The following is a 22,355-nucleotide window of genomic DNA, read 5'->3' as shown; positions in this document are numbered from 1 at the left end:
TAACACAGTATTTACTTACGAGAACTAGAAAATAAAACATTACATATTAAAATAATTAATCCTGTTCATATTAATACTAATATTGAAAAACTGATAAACCAATAAACTGTTTATTAACTATTCATGTGCAACATGCCGAATTCTTTATATTAATTATTAGTCAGAATCTGAACAAAAACTTTTTCTTTCTCTCCTTGCCGTTTTTTTTTTTCTTAATTTTAATCATAATCTAAGTGTTATGTTTAATTCTGCAAAAGTCAGTTTTGTTAAGTTCGTTTTTTTTACAACAGAGTTACCACTTATCAAGGCCCGAAAACTACTTGAGAATAAGGGTTAATGAATGTAAGCTTGTAGTGTAATGGACATTAATGGTATAAATTATGCACAACTTGATTAATTAAGAGGATGGTTCAATAAGAACTTGTTTACATTAGACTTGAAGTCTACCATACTGTAGTCAGCCGGGAAGCAGGTCAATGGAACAGTGTTTCCACAAGCAGTAAAAAAGGGTTGTTTGTGCATTTAGATTTAGGCACAGATATAGAGTGGGAGAAATTGTTAATAGTGTTTGTAGCTAGTCGGGTGTTTTTGTGAAAGTTTAGCTCTATAGAAGCACTGATTAAACACTACCTTGTTACATGATAGTTTATACACACATACTGATGGTTGTTAATTTTATGCACTAAATTGTTCAACCTTAGTGATTATGAAAATATATAAGAAATCTAAAAAATATTTCAGCATGATGGATCATGAACGAAAATAAATTATTATATAAAGCTATCAGCTTAGTAGATTAAGAAAACCAAACTTTTAATGTTGTTGATGTGTTTGTTCTTCACCTCTATTTACTGCTGAATTTCTTTTCCAAGATTCCAATCTCTTTAGCCAAATTTATTTGAACGTGGCTAGTACTTTATTCGTTATGTCTTTTAAAATATAAGCCCTTGCCCTTGATTTTCCAACTGTACCTATTTTTGTCAGTGTTCTATATTATAGCAGCTAACATATAAAATCTCTTATCAATTTCTATAGGGTCATAGTAAATCCTCCATCTATTCTCTTGACATTGTTCAACTAGTTCCTGGCATTTTTAACCTTTTCTCTCATTAGCTAATATTATGGATTTCTTACATGACCCTGACAGTTCCCAGATTATGCATTGCTTTGTTTTTATTTGTTTTTTTTTTTACTGCAATATCAAGTTAGGCCTGAGTATTGCTCTTGCTATGTGTCTAGGGAATTTTAGTTGTATTTTTAAGTTCACTAGTAAATTTCAGTCATTGATGAAATATAACTCTCATTCTTTCTCTTCTCTGTCTTTTTGTCTAACAAACTTGATCAGGCTCCATGTTTACCCAGGCTGATGTTTGCTTACTGACTTGGTCACTTCGTTGGTGATTATTAGGGCTATGACAACAGCATATACTTTTCCTTGTTTTGATTCTCAGGTATATATCCATTGATAACTTATATGTTTTTATGTAGAGTTATGTGATCTTCAGTTGATTAATTGTGTCTGTGTCGGATATATACTCAAAAGCAAAAACAATGAAAATAATATGCTGTTGTCATAGCCTAAGTGATTAATCTCAGAAACTGATCATGTAAAAACCAGTATTGACCATCACCAAAAGCTTTGGCACAACACCATAAGATGTGTTGTAAAGATTCTTTCTTTGCATATAGTTTGTAATTAGAGTTCTTATTCTTCCCCAATATGTGCAACTTGATTGAGCTAGTTTTTTTTAAATATATGCAATAATTGGACATGCAATAAGTCTGGATTTCTAACACGGTGGAAATGATTTTGAAATAAAGTTTTCATATCCTCTAAATAAATTAGCATAATTTCTTTTTTTTTTTTTTTTTTTTTTTTAACCGAGTTTATCTTTACTATAGCATTGACTTATTATTTAAGTGAGATGGGTTTTGTAAACTGCGAAATGGTCTATTTAAATGGAGAAAATTATTGGTTACAATATGCCTGGAAATGTAAAGAATATTTGCTTTAAATTTCATGCTAAACAGTTAAAGATTTTACTTATCTTTGGTTTTCTTTTCTTGGACACTCGAGACTAAAGACCAGGGTGGTCGTTTCTCTTGGCCCCGAAAGGTCAAATGGCATTTGTGGTACCAAGATGCTATCTAATTCAGTAGAGGACTGGGTAGGCTACTTTAGGGGGAGGGGGGGGTCACTTGGTGAAAAGTTTTCCATTTGGCGGCGCGACGATGCTTCCTCGCTTGTGTATCGTTTTCAGAGATATTAATGTTAACAATTGAAATACGCGTTCCAAACAAATATGATGGAAATAAAATAATAGCATATATAACGTAAAATAATAGCATATATAACGTACAAGGTGAAAAGCGGAAAAACTGAAAAGGAAATGTGCAGTTACTACAGCTTTTGAAAAGAATTTAAATCGTATTCATCCTGGGACCTCTGCTGTTCCTGATATTCATAAATGACCTCCCCGACAAGATTGCCTCTGAGATGGGGATATATGCTGATGACACCACACTCTATAGCAGGCACGACAGGAAAACAAACGAACATATATCTAAAGTAATGGCAGAAACACTAGAGGATGACCTCCAATCAGTAGTGGAATGGGGACAAAAATGGATGGTAACGTTCAATGCCACCAAGAAAAAACTGGTTTCATTCAATAATTACAAGAAACCTTCTCTACCACCTATAGCAATGGCCAACGACTCTTTATCTGAGAGTACGTCTCTCAAGCTCCTTGGCCTAACGTTCACTGGAAACATGAGTTGGAACAGTTACATCGAGGGCATTGCCAGAGCCGCTGCAAGGAAGGTGGGCTCTCTCTACCGTGCGAGAAAACTTTTAACACCCGAAAGTATCCTGTACCTCTATAAGGCCACTATTCGCCCATGTATGGAGTATTGCTGTCATATTTGGGCCGGTGCATCGGCTACTAGTCTCTCGCTCCTTGACAGGGTTCAAAAGAGAGTCGCAAATCTGATAGGCCCTAAACTGGCATCAAAACTTCAGCCTCTGTCCCATCGTCGAAACGTTGCATCCCTCTGCCTGTTCTACAAGTATTATAATGGTGAATGCTCTGAAGAACTGCAAGCACTTGTGCCCCCACGACGTGAACACCCTCGACAGACCCGACAAGCTGCAAAATCCCACCCCCACACTGTAGAGATCCCTAGATGTAAAAGATCCTTCTACTCCAGTAGTTTCTTCCCCAGAACTGCTAGACTTTGGAATTCCATTCCGGGTCACTGCTTCCCCAACTGTACTGACATGCATAAGTTCAAGTGCAACGTGAACCAACATCTCGCTGCCCTAATCCCTACATAGTACCCCAGTAGATGTTTCCCCTGATAGTAGCCCCCTACACCAAAGTGGCAATGTGCCTTGTTTGGGGTGAAAATGTAATAAAAAAAAAAAAAAAAAAAGAAAAAAAAAGGATATCATACATCATTTGAAGCTGAAATCTGTTACCAAACTGATAATTTTTTTAGATAATTTTTTCTTGTCCATATTTTCCCATTTCGTCCATATTTTTTGGTGATCAAAACTGGCCACTTTATAGTAACACACCTCTTTTCTACCTGCAAACATTTTTGTACTGGATGAGTAGACATATTTTTCCCCCCTTTGGCATTGTTGATTTGGGGAAAGGGATGTAAGTCAATCCCATTTTGCCTTTAATTACTGACCTTAATATAGCTTTATGTCTAAGCCTTTCTTCTGCCACTTCATCTTCCCTTAAGTGCTCCATTTCTTGTCAGGTATTGTCTAGATTCCAATCACCACCACTTTTGAATCTCTGAATTTAGCATGCTGCAGCATTTCTTTTGTTCTTGTTATTTTAAATTCTTCTGTGAGGCTGCTGAATAGCAGCCACAATGTGTTGCTGTAACCAAAGAGGACCACACTGCTTAAGCATTTTGGTATTCTGAGCCATTTTCGCATTGTGATTATGCTCACTGCGAGCCTTATACATTACATGCCATTTGATGCATTCTGAGCAGTTTCATTACAATCAATTTCACTTCAGATTGTGTTAACCATTAGCATATGGTTATTTAAGCACATATGCACACGCACATATATTTACATGTTGCATGCATTTGAATTCAACAAAAACAAGGAAGGAGAAGACAAAGATGAACAATGAAGAAGAAAGAAATGGGGAAAGAGAATGGAAAGTGAAATCTGACGGTATTGTACAAAGGATAGGTGATCAATCTTGTTACCATGCCAACAACTAGGTCAACACTCCAACCAAGAAAGATCAAAGAACCGTGTAGTTAAGCAGAAGAAACAAATATCAAAAAGAATGAAAGAAGATGCATCTTGACAATATCTGATGATGTTATCGAATGTATAAGTATGGTTTTAAAAGATGTATCAACCAATATCAAAGTATCAATACTTTTGATGATCCGATTTTGATTTAATCAATTTACAGAAACATTGCTCCTCAACACTTTGTAAATCATTTCTCACGTGTACGACTTTCTTAATTCTGTGTCGAAGTTTGTATTCATTAAACTAGCGAAAATATACTCCTTCCAGTCATTTATATTTCCTCGGCTGGTAAGATTATATAATTGCGAAAGAACCACATGTAATACATAGTTAAAGCGATATAAAATGTTTTGGACTATTAAAATAATTTCTAACCCGATTGATAAATTTTACCTATTCATTTATTTATTTTTTATTATTGCTTATGTTTGAATTCATGTTTTGAAACATAGCATAGATAATGAATCTGTGACGTCATTTCAAAGCTATAATTGTTTTAAGGTAATGTTTTAAGTTCTGTTTATATAAAAAAGTCACAATATTTCTGTTGGTAGAACCGTAGACTGAAGATATCAAAGTTTTTGTTTTGGGTCATGACATTTGCCCATTTATTATTTACTATGCAATATTTTTCATTTTTAAAAATAGTTATCATCACCTCCATTCAGTCTCAAAACACAATGGATACCTCTTGTAAGGGTAGCTGTGCATGTAATTGTGATGCAAGGGTTGTGCAATCTCTAACCACACCTCTCCTGAATCGGCACTGCTTGAGTCCAGTGACAAGGAAAATCGATGACTGACTGAAAAAAATGCTGAGATAAGTGAAGAGCACATACAGCATCTGGAATTCCCAAATGGTCACCCATATTAGTACTGACCAGGCTCAACGTTGCTTAATTTCGGCAATATAATAGGAACCGGTGTGCTGATGTGATTACGCTATATATAGTTTAAAAAATAGTTAAAATCTCTGAAATTTCCAAATTAAACACATTCTGCAATGTATTTATTAGGTTTAAAAATATTGTGAAATCTCTATTTATGTAAGATATCTGATTTAGTATTTCATTAGCTGAAGTATCTTGTATTTTTCTGAGTAGCAAATTTATATAATCAAAACATCCATAAAATCTTGTGAATTTATTTGTTTTGGGGAAATAACTGCATACAACGGTAGAAAGGGTGTTATTATCTGACAAATATGCACTTTCTGGTCATGACTACTCACCTGAAACTCCAATAAAATGATTCAAATTCTAAGGTGATTTAAATGTTTGCAAAATTTAAAATCATTGGTAAAACCTTACATTTTTCAGAGTCAGTTTGTTTCAATAGGAATTGATTGGTAAAAGATTAACAAATAAAAACGGTTTCTTTTTTTTTTTTTTTGGTATGAAATATATATGTCTTGAGTATGACCAGACATCCAATGGTAAAGCCCCATCTGGGGTCTCTAGAGAATGTGGAGTTGCCTGTTACCATTACTCCCAGATCTGCTTTGAGCTGGAGTGGTAATACCTGCTAGGGCGTCTGGTGCTACTAGATCAGGTTCTCTAAAGATATTGGTTTCCTGACTAAAAATGCACCAAACATTGATGTTGTTGCCTTTTCCTTTCCCTTTGCAAAAATCAGTCATATTCTGTACAGTAAAAAAAATTACATCAATTTTCTTCTACAAAACAATCAAACCAAACACAATGAATAAATATTTGAAGATATAAAGGATTTGAAGAATAAAAATCTTTTTTTTTTCCAAAATTACTGGATTCGACATTAAATAACCCAAAAAGGATTGGTATACTGTAAAACAACCAAACCAAACAGCATTTCAGATACAAAGAACTTGAAGAATAAGGATTTTTTCCAAAGTGATTGAATTCGACATTAGATAATCCAGAAAGAGTTGATATACCATTAAATAAAAACAGCCAACCATCCAACTAGTTATAGATAGATTGGCTATTATTTGTACTTACTCTTTAGTGATGGCTGATTAAAATTGATTGTCTGCTTACTTGAGATAAATGTTTAATTCTAATCCCAACCATAACTTTACAGAAAATTCATCAAGGTAAAAAATTCTTTAAAAAATGCATGATTTAATGGTGACCTAAAAGGACAGTTTTACCACAAAAATTCGATTCAATTCAAATTTTATCTTCAGCTGCCTGTGCAATAACAGCAGCCATGGACTGGATATTCGCTTAGTCATCATCTCAGGCGACCATTTTGTTGCCCATCAATGTAGCTGGCCTCATCGATCATCTGGTGAAAAAAATATGAGCAACTGGCAAGACAGGAATGGAACAGATACAATAAATTGATTTTGTTTGATCTTCATGGGTTGTGGTTTTTATTGATTTTACCTTTGGACCAGTTTCCATTTTATATAGAAAATTGATTTTTATTTTATTTATTTCGGGTTTGTTTTATTTGTTTTTAGTGATTTGAACTAAGTTTATCTTCAAACCAGTCAAACTAAAACTTCACTAAAAAAAAGAAAGCAAAAAACATCTCAGTTTAATTTTTAGGTGAGAGATGCATTATGCTGTTGAATTTGTTAAAAATTGATCTCTTGTAGAAATATTTCATTAAAAACAATCTTACTCACAATTATCTCCCTTTTTTACATAGGGGAAGGGAAGATATGGAGGTAGGTCATTCTTAGTATAAGATAATGTTGATTAATATAATTCTATAAAAATCTGCCACAGGGGACCTATCTATCTATCTATCATATAATAAAACTGAAATCGTCTTGTTTGAGCGTTGAAACCGTCCTTCTGGTTCGCCTTTACGATGCACAAATGCACATGCATTAATAAATAAAAACAAAGCCATAAAAGCTTTCTTTTTTTAAACAATTTATGGGAACTGTCTTCTTTCTTATTTTATTTATTTTTAAATAGATTTATGCATTTTATTTTTTCTAACAGAAAGAAAACGAATATAAATCTATACATCTATAAAAGTGAACGTGTCTGTCTGTGTACATTTCCCTACGCAATAACTCTGTCAATTTTCAGTCTACAGACTCGAAATTTGATATACAGGGTACTGAGATTTGGGAAAATCCTTTTAATCCATTTACAGCCAGAAATTTGACTGATAAGTGGTCAAAGATCAACGATTTGACCTTTGAGAACTCTACCAAACTCCTCCGACAATTTAGGGTATAAACAATTAAAATTTTACATATAGATTCCTTGGACATAGATCTAACTTAATAACTTTATTTGAGCCCAAAACAATAAATGGTCCATAATAGGGGTCAAAGTTAAAAAAAAAAAATTGACCTCTGCAGTCTCTACCAAATTACTCAGACAATTTCTGGTCTAAACATTTGAAATTTTACATAAAGGGTATTCAGAGATAGGGCAAGCTTTTTAATTGGTTGGGGTCGAAAATTTGAGCTGTCAATATATAAATGTATGTATATATGTTTGCATGTCTGCCTAAAACTTTCGACAGAGGTGACGGATTTTCACAAGATCAGTATCATTTGAAGCTCGACCCTTCAAACGAAAAATACTGGAAAATTGGCTAAAAACATTAATTTCTTCACCCTCAACTGGCACTTTTTTACAGGGAGGGGTCGCTTTTTTTGCTAATATTTTCGAAAGTCATCCCCTCTTTTCGATTGTCTAGCCTTAATTTAAACCTACATCATTCCCGGTTTGGTGGTGGCTGTAACAGCAAAGACGTCACATTTTTTCCCCATTCTTTTTCTCCTACACGGTACAGGTTTGAGCCTGCCTTCCTGCTGCCACTTTTTTTTTTTTGTTTTTTGCACACCATACACCTCCAAACGCCCGGGCAACGCCGGATACAAATGCAAGTAAATAAATAAAACCGAAATAAGTTTTTAAAAATAGGTTTGCATTACAAATAAATAAAATCGTTCGATATTAAATCAGAGATAATAAAAAAGACATGTACGTTTTTGGTGTGCCAAATTTTTAAAACGATTATTTTGATTGTATTTTCATTGCAAGTTAGAACCGTTTTCAAAAAAAAAAAAAAAAATGTTTTTCTAATGTAAAAACAAAACAAAAAATACTTGATCAATTTACATATTAAAAGAAATGTTTGGTATTTTTTTATGACCTAACTCAGCATAGTTTAACCTAAAAAGAAATCAAAATCTACTTTTTGGGGGACTAATATGTTTCAAAGGCCTTTTAAGATAATATAAAAGAAGGAATTAAAAAAATAAAAATAATAAAAATTTAATATTTTAGAGTGGGGGATCACTTTCCTATATAAATTTAATGTAAAATGAGCACCCACTTCTTGTCCATGCAACAGTAGAAAGGACATGTAATCGTTAGCATTTTCTCAAGTTGTGATGGCGGGAGGGGGGCAGAAAGAGGGAACGAGGTGGAGGGGTCATAAGTTCCAAACATTTTTAAAATATGTAGAAACACTTCAAAACGTGTGTGTGTGTAGGGTGGGGGTGGGGGTGGGGTAATTTTTTTTCTTTGTAAGATTTGCTTTGAAAAAGTCTCACCGTTAAATATTACTTAATCAATTGATTATTATTTCCTGATATTGTTAAAACTCTTAACACACACACACACACACACACACAAACTAGCTTGGACCGATACAGTGCACACTTCCTCCTTGTATTTTTTGTCTTCTTTCAATTTTTATTGAAAAAATAATATATAAAATATAATTTATATCTTATATAAAGGATTTTTCATTTAATCTAAGGCTAATGACGTTAAGACCTTTATTATCCAGTGTATTCTATATTGTTTTCACTAGTCGCCATGTTTATTTTTGCGCACACGTGGATTCAATTTTTGCACATTTGTACATTAATTCTGTATAATCACTATTCCATAGCTAGCTATAACATATACTAACCCAACGGGTCACGGGTATTCTAGTTTACATTATATTTAAACAGCAAACAAAAACTTACACCTAAAAATTAATGTAAGCTGCTTATTTTCTAAAAATAATTTTTTATGGGTTTATAAGTAAAATTAGTTCAAGTATACATTAAAATAAAATTAACTAAATTAATTAGAACCCCCCCTCTCCACGTCATCTTTTTTAAAAAATGATTTTGAGATTGGTGTCAAAATATTACCTTCTATGCTTATATAATCACTAAGCAACGTCACTCCTAATATATTGTATATTGTAAGAGAGATAACTTATGGTTGAATATAAAAGACCACATTTTAATTTTACCGGCGGATATTTTTACACGTGGGATTTCGTTATGTATTATTCATGGATGTATTCTTATCTTTGCGCCGAATTTGATCTTACAGCAATGGTTTGGAGTTTTAACATTTTTATTAGGTATCTCAATCAGAGTTGGACTTGGTACTTGGGATCTGTACCAAATTTGTTTTAAATTCAAAAAAAAAAAAAAAAAAAATCCAGATGTGAATTTAAATCTATCAAAACATTTTAATTTGTCTTTTATTTGCCTCCCCACACGGATAAAGTTAGAAACAAGGATGGCTGTTTATGTAGGGGAAAAATTCACCTCCCCAAACGGACATTCTAGATGAGAAATAAAATACTTTTTTTTTAGTCATTTCATCACTAGGGCTATGACAAGAGAATATTCTTATCATTGTTTTGACTCTCGAGTATATATCCGACACAGTTAGATACAGTTAATCAATTGAGAACCACATCAGTCTATATAAAAGCATATAAGATATAAACTGATATATACTTGAGAGTCAAAATACTGAAAAGAATATTCTCTTGCCATAGCCCTAGTCCTTACTCTCTCACAAATATGAGCACCTGAGATGCCTGACAATAAACTAGATAATGCCTAATATGATAACCTCTTGAAACCAGTAGCCACTACTCTTTGATCAGAGCTTTATTATTATTATTATTATTTTATATTTATTTTTTTTAAATAGAAATCTCTTCTGACAAGGCATGAAGCCACTTGATATAAAGAGCTAAAAAAAAAAAAAATACCACTTCAAAGTCAAAAACTGACCAATAATGTTATATGGATAGATTCCAATCCAGAAAATATCAATTTTCCCCCCTTTGTCAGAAACATCATTCATGGAATGTAAGGACTAAAGAACAAAAGAGAAGCGAGAGTAATGTGGCTGCTGAAAGTAAATCCATGTATACTTCTTTATACTCGCTATGTTTAAGCCCACCATCCAAAGATTTAAAGATGTTAATGTGAATCCCTAATTTAATACCAGTTTTTTTTATGTTTATTATCTGTTATTGCAGGACATCTAATTGTGATATGGATGCAACATTTGGGATATGTCATTGCCTCATGGTACGACACAACTTCAAGAAAGCTTTGGAATTCATCAACCAGTTGATTGTTGCCTTTCCTGAACTTTTACCTGGACTTGAGCAGAAAATTAAATTGCTGTTGGCTCTGAAGGATTGGGAGCAAGCTACAGACACTGCTTATAGGTAAGCTGGCATGGATAATGATATTGAAATGTTATAGACGAGTTAAAGTACGACTCTGCCGTATGATCTAGATACTTTTCTTTTTAACATAAACCGAAAATACATGTTATCAAAAATAATGAAAAATTACTTTTTTTTTTTTGAATCAGCAGATGTTTTATTTGAAGAAAAACAATTATCACTAAATAAATAATATTTATTGGTAAGGTTTTTTTTTTTTATTTATTTAAACCCCAATTTAACTACAAATTGAGACAGTGTCTATCAATAACAGAGATTGGGTGTATTTGAGTTTATTTTTTTTAGTTAACATTTTTTTTCACTATCAAATGGAACCGTGATGTAAATTTACAAATTTTAATAAGAAATCAGTTGTCATAAGACATACTTCATAAAAAATATGAAGAAAATATTATGAGTGATTAATTAACAATTAAATACATCTCCTGGCTTTTGAATGTTGATTAACAATGTATATATATATATTTATATAAGAACTTTATTTTTAGTGGAGATTTTAAAATAATTATCTTCATTACTCTTAGAAGCTAGGGTTTAGTTTTTAGATTGAAAACTGAATAATTCCATGATGCAGAACAGTTAATTCAAGCTATAAATAAATAAAAAATAAATAAATAAATAAATAAATAATAATAATAATAATACAACAACACTGATTAATGTGTGCTTTGAGTCTGTGTTTGATTGGCAAAATGTTAAAAGCAGACAAGTTTCATTTTATATTAAGGCTACTTGGCATTTCCTGGGGCAATATAAAACTAAATAAATTATAATAAATTTAAATTCTTTACATCAATACTTTTATCTCTTCCTCATTCCAGCTGTCTATTTATCTTTCTCTTTTTGTCTTTCTGCCAATGTTTTTATCCTTTTTCTTAATCTTCTCTTTATCCTCTACCCAACTCATTCCTCTCTCTTGTTTTAATGCGGCTGAAATTAATCTAATTTATAAAACTCACTATGTCTGTCACCATTTTTCAAAGAGCATCTCCTCCAGGACATATGAGCGCAGAGTAGTGTGAGGCAGATCAAATGATTGCATTTTTTGTGGACCGTTTTTTATGAGTTTTTAACCAGTAAAAATATCTGCGAAGAGGTTAAAAAAAAAAAAAGAACTTGGCAGGCGTAAGTCGAGTTAAATTGCTCTTGTATGCATACATAAATATTCATCTATATGTTAAAATCGGTTTATTTTTAACTATTCCTTATCCGTCTGACAATAGCTCAAACTGTAATTACTAAGGCTGGAACACTAAATGTTTTGGTTTCGATTCTAACTGATGGCACCCAAATCATTTTTTTCTTTTCTTTTGTAATTATTACTATATATTGGGTACAATATAATAATAAATAGAAGATCTGCCATATAATAATAAATATGAAATCTGCATAAATTAAATTATCATAATTAATAAATAAAAAAGTATATAAAAAAAACTGATTTTACAGCACATGATATTTTTAAATGGCCACTCAACATTGGTTAACTTTGGTGATCTGATAAACATCATCTCAACGTATTATAGCCATAAACACACACACACACACACACCTTCAGAAACACTTTAATAAAAGCATCTTGTTAATACATTTTATTATATGTACGACAAACTAACATGTGTATATCTCTAGTTATAAAATCATTGCATGCAACCAATCAAAATGTCCGTTTGTGAACGCAAGGAAATTTGAGGGTCTTCAGAGTTATTATGCTTCATGCAATATTTAATGTTATCATATTGTTTCAATTTGTCAATCATTGCAAAGATTGCAGAATTATTTAGACATTGTTATGACACCTAGAATAATAATTCAACCTAATAACATAAGTGATGCCTGTAGAGAGACTAACTGATTGGATGTAAGTTGCGTACGTATTTACATTGACTCAATGCATTTACAGTGAACACATTTAATTATTTATAAAAGTAGTACAAACTTCCAATTGAAAGTTTCCAGACTTAGAGTTATGCCACTTTCATTGTAAGGATTACCTTTTTGGTTAATAGAAGAGAATATCGGGTTGTTATCCAGAAGTCCCCCTATATAAATAATGATAAAGAAAAACATCTGTATGATATACATAGCCATGATAGAATGAAAATATCATATTCCAAAAATCACATCAATTGATCAAGTAGTTATATTTTTAAATAAGGAAATAAAATTCTATGAGTAATTGAAAAGCAGCCATCTTGTCCATGATTTTGAAAACAATCTAAAGAAAAAAAACAAAACAAAGGGGGATAACTCAACAATAATTCAAACTTGCTAGATTTATGAATTTTCATTAATCGCTTAAAATGATTTTCTTTATAAAAATAAAATTAATTGATCAATTTATATGATTTTTGGAAAGACACATCAAGTACCTTCATGCGAAATTTAAAAGAAATCGGCCCAGTCGTTTCCGAGTCCACAGGAAACGAACTCATAGGCACACACATAGTTCCTTTTATATAACAGTGTATATTAAAGTTGAAATAAACAAAATTCTGACATTATATCAGTTCCAGGAAGCTAACACCAACAAAATATTTGGCATATGATCGTTTCTAAAATAAACAGATTGTTTTAAATTTATTTTATTTATTTATTAAAATCATTCTTGATTTGAATAAACAAATAAAATAACAAAGTTTAATATTTTTCTTGTGCATATCTAATATCTTTTAATATCTTTCTAGAATATATATATATATATATATATATATATATATATATGGAATCTGTTTATCGATTTCTGTGTGAATTATTTTTCATCAACTAAAATTCATATTTGGTTGTTAAATGTGCTGCATCCCCGAGACACACACGGACGTACATATACAATCAAAATGAAGTATCTAATAAATTAGAAAAATTCAAAAAAACAAATATCTTTTGTTCATAATGTAGTTGTATTATTTTTTTTTTTAAATATCTCCCTCAAAACAACATCTAATTTATTCATATATGTTGCCAATTCTATGAATTCATCAAATTAATATTTATGAAAAATTTATCTTGACTATAATAAAGCAAAAACATTCAGTAAAACTTCATTTTATACAGAAATCTAAGTTGATTTTTTAAATTTCTGTTTGGAGATTCAGAATTCAGTTTTGCTGAAAGCTTTATTAGATACTAGCCTGGGTGCCCGGCGTTGCCCGGGTGTTTGGAGGTGTGTGTTGAGCAAAAAAAAAAAAAAGTGGTACTGGCCAAGCAGGCAGGCTCGAACATGTACCACAAAGGAGGAAAAGAAAAAGAAAAAAAAACATGACGTCTCTGCTGTTGCACCCATCGCCAAACAGGAAGTGATGTAGGTTTAAATTTAGGCTAGTCAATCAAAAAGAGAGATGACTTTTGAAAAAGTTTACCTGAATCCACATTGATGTCAAAAGAATCTCTAATGTTTGCTGTTTACATCACCTGAAAAATATGGAAAAAAGAATTCTTGAACACAATTTTGGGATGAAAAACAAAACAAGGTGTTTTTTTTTTTTTTTTTTTTTTACCACCCTGTGTAACATAGCCACTGATGCATATTTAGCAGTAGCAGCAGCCGCATGACGTATGCAAATGACCAAGCTGGTGTGCAAGGTGATGTCACAGATGAGAAAGAGAAGAAAATAAAAAATGAAGAGAAAAAAAGGCACCACATAATGAGAGGGCAGGCAAGATATGCTGGCATGAGATGGACATGTGGCCACGTGGTGGTGTGAGGGACAGGAGAGGATATATTGAGACAGCAGGGTTTTGTTAACTACATGGCAAACTAAGAGACTTTTAAAACAAGATAGAATGCTTTATTTTGGAAAGTATTATGAATAAATGCCTTTCATGCTGAGTAAAAATTTCTTTCCTTTTTTATTGTTCCTTCGTTTCTGAATGCAACATGTGGGTTTATGTTAACATGTAACGGCCACGTTACACCTGTATTTTGTTATCGACTGACAAAAATGCATGTTTGAAATTGAATGTCACAAATACAATTCTCGCATCATCGTCAACTTTAAAGTGACATTCATTAAATTTATTTTGAGAATATTTAATTAGGTTATTTTTTACAGCAAGAAATTATTTTTAACATTTAAATTCTTCCAATGAATTGATTAAAACGTTAAAACATTCATTTTATTTATAAATTATAATGTTAAAACGTTAGTTCTATTTATTAAAATATATTTGGCCAATTGCAGAAAATAAAAAAAATGATGGTAGGTAAGGAACTCTGTATATCAAATTTCGAGTCTGTAGACTGAAAATTGACAGTTATTGCGTAGGAAAATGTACACAGACACACAGACACGATCACTTTTATAGATATATAGATATATATGCTATGGTGGCATTGTAAACAGACAGAAATACGGACTTATTATAATAAAAAATTATATATATATATATATATATATATATATATATATTAGCAGGTCGCCTGGCATTTTCCAGTTGTAAGATATACTTAAATATTATATTTTAATTCATGCAGATTACATATCATTATAGAGGTAATTCTCTATCGATTATTATATTAAATCTAATATATAGTAGTGAGATCAAAACTAATATATATATATATATATATATATATATATGACTTGGGTGCTATCAGCTAGAATCGAAACCAAAACATACAACTCTCCACTCTCATTCCTTAGCCTCTGATATATATATATATATATATATATATATATATACTTAGAGATTGTGAATTCGATCCTTGATAAAGTAACTTAAGAAAAAATGAGTGCAAAACATGTAAAAGGCATGAAACGAATAAAGTTACAAGAGGAGCTTAATTTGAAATTTCTAAAACGTTAGCGATTACAAACGAAGACACCCAAAAAAGGTTGGAAGGGGATAGAGACTACGAATTATGTAATCATGACAGCAAAGATGTCAATACAAATATTTACATTAAAATCAAATTCACCTGAACGATAATCTATTTTATGTTTTCAAAGTCAGTTTAAGAAATGGATATTTAGCTTAGTTTTTTTTTTTTTTTTTCAAAAACAAAAAAAAATGTTAAGAATGTGGTATTGTGATTTTAAGTGGTTAACGCTAAATGTTAACGTATAAAGAGTTTGTTTTTACTCTTACTTATATAAAAACTAGCAGGAAGATCTGACGTTGCCCGGGATTGAATGATGATCAACGAATATTTCACACTCCTATATTTTTATTGTCATCGAAATCCGTGAAATCGCCCGGGAGGAAGCTTCACATGCCTCCATGCAGTAATTTAGTCCAAAATATGTTATTCTACATTGCATTCTAGAGACTCTACTGTTTCTTTTATAAAATTATTTTATACAAACTTCTTTCCAGTTAACGAAAAAAACAAAAAAGACATTAAGAAATTTACGTGCGGGGAGGGGGGTATGAACCTACAGACCACGTCATGCAGAAAACAAACAAACATGTAAATTTTCAAGTCTTATAAAATTCTTTGCAGTTAATGAATAAAAAATCAAGAAATTAAGAAATTTGTTTGAACATACAGACCTCGTCATGCAAAAAAAAACAAACAAAAAAGAACGCTATCAACTTACCCACAGTAGAATTTTCACGGCCTGTTGTTCTATCATTGTTGCTAAACGACGACATGGGAAAAATGGCCTTACCGATGATAGATAAATTAAAATCATGGTTTTGATTATCAGTAATTATCTGGAGTATTCTGAGGCAAAACTTAACTAAGATCACTCCCAGACTTATATACTAAAGTTCTGTAAATTTTAAAGAAAATCTGTTCTGTCGTTTCAGAGTCTATAAGGAATGAACTTCCACACGCACACACACACACAGAGTTGCATTTCTATAATTGTAAATAGATAGATATTGGGTGCCATCTGCTAGAATCGATGCAAACAAAGTAAAAATTTTAGTTTTGATCTCACTACTATATATTAAGTTTAATATAATAATCGATAGAGAATTGTATCTATAATAATAAATTTGATGTCCTTATAAATACAGTGTGTTCCAAAATGAAACATGTTTTGAAATATAAATTGACATCAAAATATATTTTGAGATACTCTGTATGTTTCATAGCCTTTCTTTTTTTTTTTTTTTAAAATAGTTCTTCGTTATATTTCCTAATTTTTGAGATGAGGATTGATAATTCATAGTAGTTGGATTATTCGGACTACTGTTCTCATCTCGAGTTATTTGCACAACATTTCAATAGGTGTAATCTCCAACAAGATACACCTGAAAGTTAGAGTGTAACATAGTGTGGACGTACGTATGCAGATGCATGCAAAATGACGTCACTGTCAGTGAAAAATAAAGACTTTAAAAATGAAAATCAAGGTAGACATGGGAAGAATGTCTAAGATCATGTAGAGGTGTGAATAATGTTCAAACTCATGTGAAAGGCATGGAGGACGCTTGAGAATATGATCATGTAAAGGACATCACAGTGGTAACAAGAGGATGAGGAAATATATGTTGTACAATAAAAAAAGCGAATTGAAGTTCTTTTCAATTCTTTGTCTTTTTTGCGACTAAGTATACAACGTGTTGGTTCCCGGACTTCATTACAAGAGGTTACATTGAAAGACGCGTTGTATGAATAACATTTGAGATGAGAACAGTAGTTCAAATAATCCAAATAATGAATTCTTCATTTCTTTTTTTCTTTTCAACAAAAACCAAGTGTATATATATATATATATATATATATATATATATATATATATATATATATACTAGCATTTCAGCCCGGCGTTTCCCGGGTGTTTGGATGTATATGTTGAGCAAAAAAAAAAAAAAGTGGTAGTAGTAAGGCAGGCTCAAACCCGTACTGCAAATGAGGAAAAGAACGGGGTAAAACCTAACGTTTATGCTGTTATGACCACCACCAAATCGGAAGCGACATTTTTTTAAATTAAGGCTAGACAATCTAAAGGAGAGGATAACTTTAAAAAATATCGGGGGAAAAAGCGACCCCCCCCCCTGTAGAAAAGTGCCCAGTTGAAGGTGAAGATATTAATGTTTTTAGCCAATTTTTCGATATTTGTCGTCTGAAAGGTCGAACTTTAAAACGATACTGATCTTGGTAAAATCCGTCGCCTCTATTGAAAGTTTAAGGAACACATGCAAACAGACATACATACATACATTTATATATTGGTAACTAAAAATATTCGACCCAAACTGATGAAAAAGCTTGCCCTATCTCTGAATACCCTTTATGCAAAATTTCAAATATTTAGATCAGAAATTGTCTGAGTAATTTGGAAGAGACTGCAGAGGTCAATTTTTTTTAAAACTTTGACCCCTATTATGACCCCTTAAAATTTATTGTTTTGGGCTCAAATCAAGTTATTAAGTTATATCCATGTCCAAGGAATCTATATCTAAAATTTCAAGTACGTAGACCCAAAATTGTTGGAGGAGTTTGGTAGAGTTCTCAAAGGTCAAATCGTTGAACTTTGACCCCTTAATCGCCAAATTTCTGGCCAAAAACCGATCACATCGATTTTCCCAACAAAACAACCAAACCAACCAGCATGAATAAATACTTGGAGATATAAAAAAAAACTTGAACTATAAAAACTGTTACCACAATAACTGAATCTGAAAAGGGTTGATATGTTGTAAAACAAAACAACCAAACCAAACACCATGAATAAATATTTGAAGATATAAACAATTTGAACATAAAAACTTTTACCAAAATGATCAGATTTCGCATTTAATATTCTGAAAAAGGATGATATGCTGTAAATCAAAGCATCCAAATCAATCTTCCTTTTCTTCAATTATTGCATTCTATCATGAAAGTGCTATTCCAAACTTCATCTGGACACTGATTAACTGACTTGCTGATTGACTGACTGACAGACAGATCCCCTTTTATAGATGTGTGGACATCTCTAAGAATAAATATTTTCTTTTTTTTTTCCTTCATTAATTACTGATTTATGAAAAATGAGAAAATTGATTATTTTTCTTTTCATGTTTTACAAACACAGCTTGCAATTTCTGTTCGTTTCCTATGTTTTTATTTGTTTTTTGTTTGTTTTTTATTATCTCAATCAACAACTTTTAGAAACACAAAATGAGAACATACACGCACACACCTTCATACAATTGATTAATGAGATCTCATACTCTTGTAATTAGAATTCTTTCATTAAAGCTCTCTCTCTCTCTCTCTCTTTTAATGGGCCGTATGATTTTTTTTATTACCGTTTCATAGATTACATAAACCTATTCATTCTTTTATAGGTAGGGTACTATATATATATATACACACACATACGACAGAATTAAATTGACACCCACATAAACTTAGATGTTTATTTTGAATATTAATGATTTAATTAAAATATTACAATAAAGCACTAATGCTTATATATTAATATTTAATGTACGTCTTTTTTTCTGGTGCTACCAGATCAAGCTGTCTGAATACATTGGCTTCCTGACTTGAATGCACCAAGCATTGATATTATTATTTTTTTATTTTCCTTTGCGAACTCAATCATGTTCTGTAAAGCCAAGAACAAAAACATCTTTTCTCTACAAAACAACCAAACTAAACACCATGAAAAAATATTCGAAGATATAAAAAACTTGAAGCATAAATTTTTTTTTTTCCAAAATTATTGTATTCGGCATTACATAACCCGAACTGGGCTGATATGCCATAAAACAAAACAACCAAACCTTTTTTTTAATGCAATGGCCCTTTTAGAAAAGTGCTCAGTTCACAAACATCATATTGTAACTTTATACTCATTTACACATGTAAATGCAACACGTAGACTCAGTAGCAAAGGAACATAAAACAAGTAATAACTAGACTCCCTTTTTTTTTTTTGGTAACCACAACATTTATTTCCTCATTCTCCTGTGACCCATAACTTCTCATTACAGCCATGATGTCACCTACATCTCTAATGTGATCGTCTTCTCTAACGTGCTCTTTCGCCTTTTCATAGTTTTTCTTTTTCCTTATCATGACGTCATTTCACACACTATTTGATATTTGCATACATGTGTGCTCTGTTACAATATTATAGGATTTCATATCATTTTTTAAAAGTTCTGCTTTTGAAGGTAGTTTCTGATTTGAGAATTGTTTTATAGTATTCATATCTACCAACTAATCTCGTCAGTTTTAACACTGTGGTAAGAGTCCGTAAATAAGGACTCATATTTTATCATTCTACTATTTGAAACTATTGAATATTTGGAAACCTGTTTAACAAAAGTCATGTCAAAATACTGTAACAGAATGGCCACTATGTTTCACAATTGCCCGCAATTTTTTTTGTCAAACTCTTGAGTACAGAATCTCTAGACTAACATTCTATCACTGTTTTCAAACAGTAAATTGTGACTCGTTGGAGAAAATTATAATCTTCCAAAATTCCATAAAAAAAAGTGGTTTCTTCTTTGCAGCTCTGTCATTGTAGTCTTGTTTGTAAAAATATCTGGTATCTGTTCTCAGATTGGAATCAACATTTCTTGCTATATCAGAGGGCTTCTAACGAGGATTATTCAAGACATAGACTTTTGTCAAAAGGTTTTCGATGGATTCAGTATGTTTACCGCTTACTCTTTATCTTAAATTTTACGATCACTCTATTAATCATAGAAAGTAGGAGTTGAAGATTTTCTTATATTTTGTGTCGTCTAAGTTACCTTCTAAATATATTTTTTGTGTGTATCATACTTTCATGGGGTTCATCATCATCACTTTCACTTATGGATGTTGGCAAACTTCATGTGGTACCTCTCGTAATCACCCAGTGCCTTTCTAAAAAGAATTCTGACTAGGAAGATATCAGGGAAATGAATGGCAATGATAATCATCTGATTCATTCAAAATTAATCAATGAATGATGCTGCTCATCATCATCATCATCATCATCATCAATTTAACATCTGTTTTACATGCCAGCAAGTGTTTGATGGATTGTAGAAATTGACTTTGAAACTAACCTATCTCTGGCCATGTTTTTATTTAACACTCTTTCTCTCAAGTCGATCCTTATCACTTCTTCCCATGTTTTGCTTGCCCATCTCCTGTAAGCTGACCCTGCTACCTTAACTGTTCTACAAATACCAAAACTTTTTCTTTCAACAAAGCCATACAACTGGTGTCTACTCTTCTGCACACTTCTTATACTATTCAAATTTAATCTTCCTCTGAGTAATTACTAGGGCATATTCTTTTCATTGTTTGGACTCTCGAGTGTATATCCGTTGATATCTTATATGCTTTTATAATAGAGTGATGTGATCCTCGGTTAATTAACTGTGTTGGATATATACTTGAGTCAAAACAATGATAAGCATATTCTGTTATCATTGTCCTAGTAATTACCTATTTATTATATCATTTCCATATAATTTCTTTTCATGCAACACGTCCTCCAACCTCATAGGCCAGTTTTCTACTTCCATGCATACATCATCAAACTGTGTACATATGTGTGGTATATTTTCTTTCTTTTTTTTTTTTTAATTTCATAGAGACGTAAATCCAAATGAACCAAATCTAAATTGTAGGAAACTTACATTTCTAGGTCAGTTATTAGATGATACTATGTCTTGACTCCAACACTCAACTCTCACCAAAAAAGAAAAGTGCTACCATTGTAGACTATAGAATCAGCTATATCAAACTAAAATCCTATTAAATCTCTTGTGGTCATTTATGCAGTAATACTGTTGGGAAATGTATGAGCATAAAGTTGTAGTTAAAAAAGTTTTAACAGGATATTCATAAATGATCTCTTTGATAAAATTGTGTCTGAGATGGGTATGTTTTCTGGTGACACTGCACTTTATAATAGACATGATGGGAAAAGGAATGCACACATATCCGAGGCAATGGTATAAACCTTAGAAAACAACCTTCAATCTAGAGTGGAATGGAGTCATAAGTGCTGCTAAGACTAAGCTTCTATCCTTTAACAACGATAAAAAAAAACTCACTACCCAACTGCCATGTCAAATAACACTAAACATAGCTTCCATGAATAAAGCTTCTTTTTGATAACTGCCGACTACAATATGGTTGTCTTCAAGTTCAATGTAAATATGTTCTTGTTGAGCTGCCCGCTTAAATAATCCAAATTCTACCTAACCTACACCATTAACGATTACTATACTACCACTTTACATTCATAAACCTTGAGTGACCTTTGGGCTTTGATAAGTGGTGATTTCTTGGTAAAAAATATTTAAAAAAACCCAAAACAAACATCCTACCTGAGAGCTTATCATTCAAACTCCTCTGCTTAGCATTCATAGGCAACATGAATTGGAGTAAGTACATTAAAGACATTGCCAAGGCTCTGGCAAAGAAGGTAGGCTCCCTCTACCATGTTAGAAAATTACTCATGACAGAAAGTATCCTGTATCTTTACAAAGTCACAATTCGCTCATGCATGGACTTTTATTACCACATCTGAACTGGTGCATTTACCACTGGTCTCTCACTCTTAGACATGGTCCAAAAAAACTCTCAAATGAAATAGATCCTGCACTATCAGCCAGACTCCAACCTTGGTCCATCACAATGATGTTGAATCCTGATGCCTATTCTACAAGTACTTTTATGGAATGTGCTCCAATGAACTCATAG

At 31.9% G+C, this 22,355-nt stretch overlaps 1 protein-coding gene across 1 annotated transcript in view; it reads left to right on the top strand.

Moving 5' to 3' along the window:
• Positions 1 to 22,355, top strand: part of LOC145246709 (tetratricopeptide repeat protein 21B-like) — a 1,013,541-nt gene that overhangs the window by 264,104 nt on the left and 727,082 nt on the right. Inside the window, exon 7 of the mRNA XM_080108443.1 lies at positions 10,538 to 10,732. Coding sequence (XP_079964569.1) covers positions 10,538 to 10,732 — 195 coding nt within the window. The remainder of the gene's footprint in view (positions 1 to 10,537; positions 10,733 to 22,355) is intronic.

The sequence above is a fragment of the Euprymna scolopes genome, chromosome 24 (assembly GCF_053919585.1).
Source record: "Euprymna scolopes isolate OS-2025 chromosome 24, ASM5391958v1, whole genome shotgun sequence".
Taxonomy (NCBI): domain Eukaryota; kingdom Metazoa; phylum Mollusca; class Cephalopoda; order Sepiida; family Sepiolidae; genus Euprymna; species Euprymna scolopes.
The sequence above is the reverse complement of the archived record's forward strand: the minus strand, read 5'-3'. Positions and strand labels throughout refer to the sequence as shown.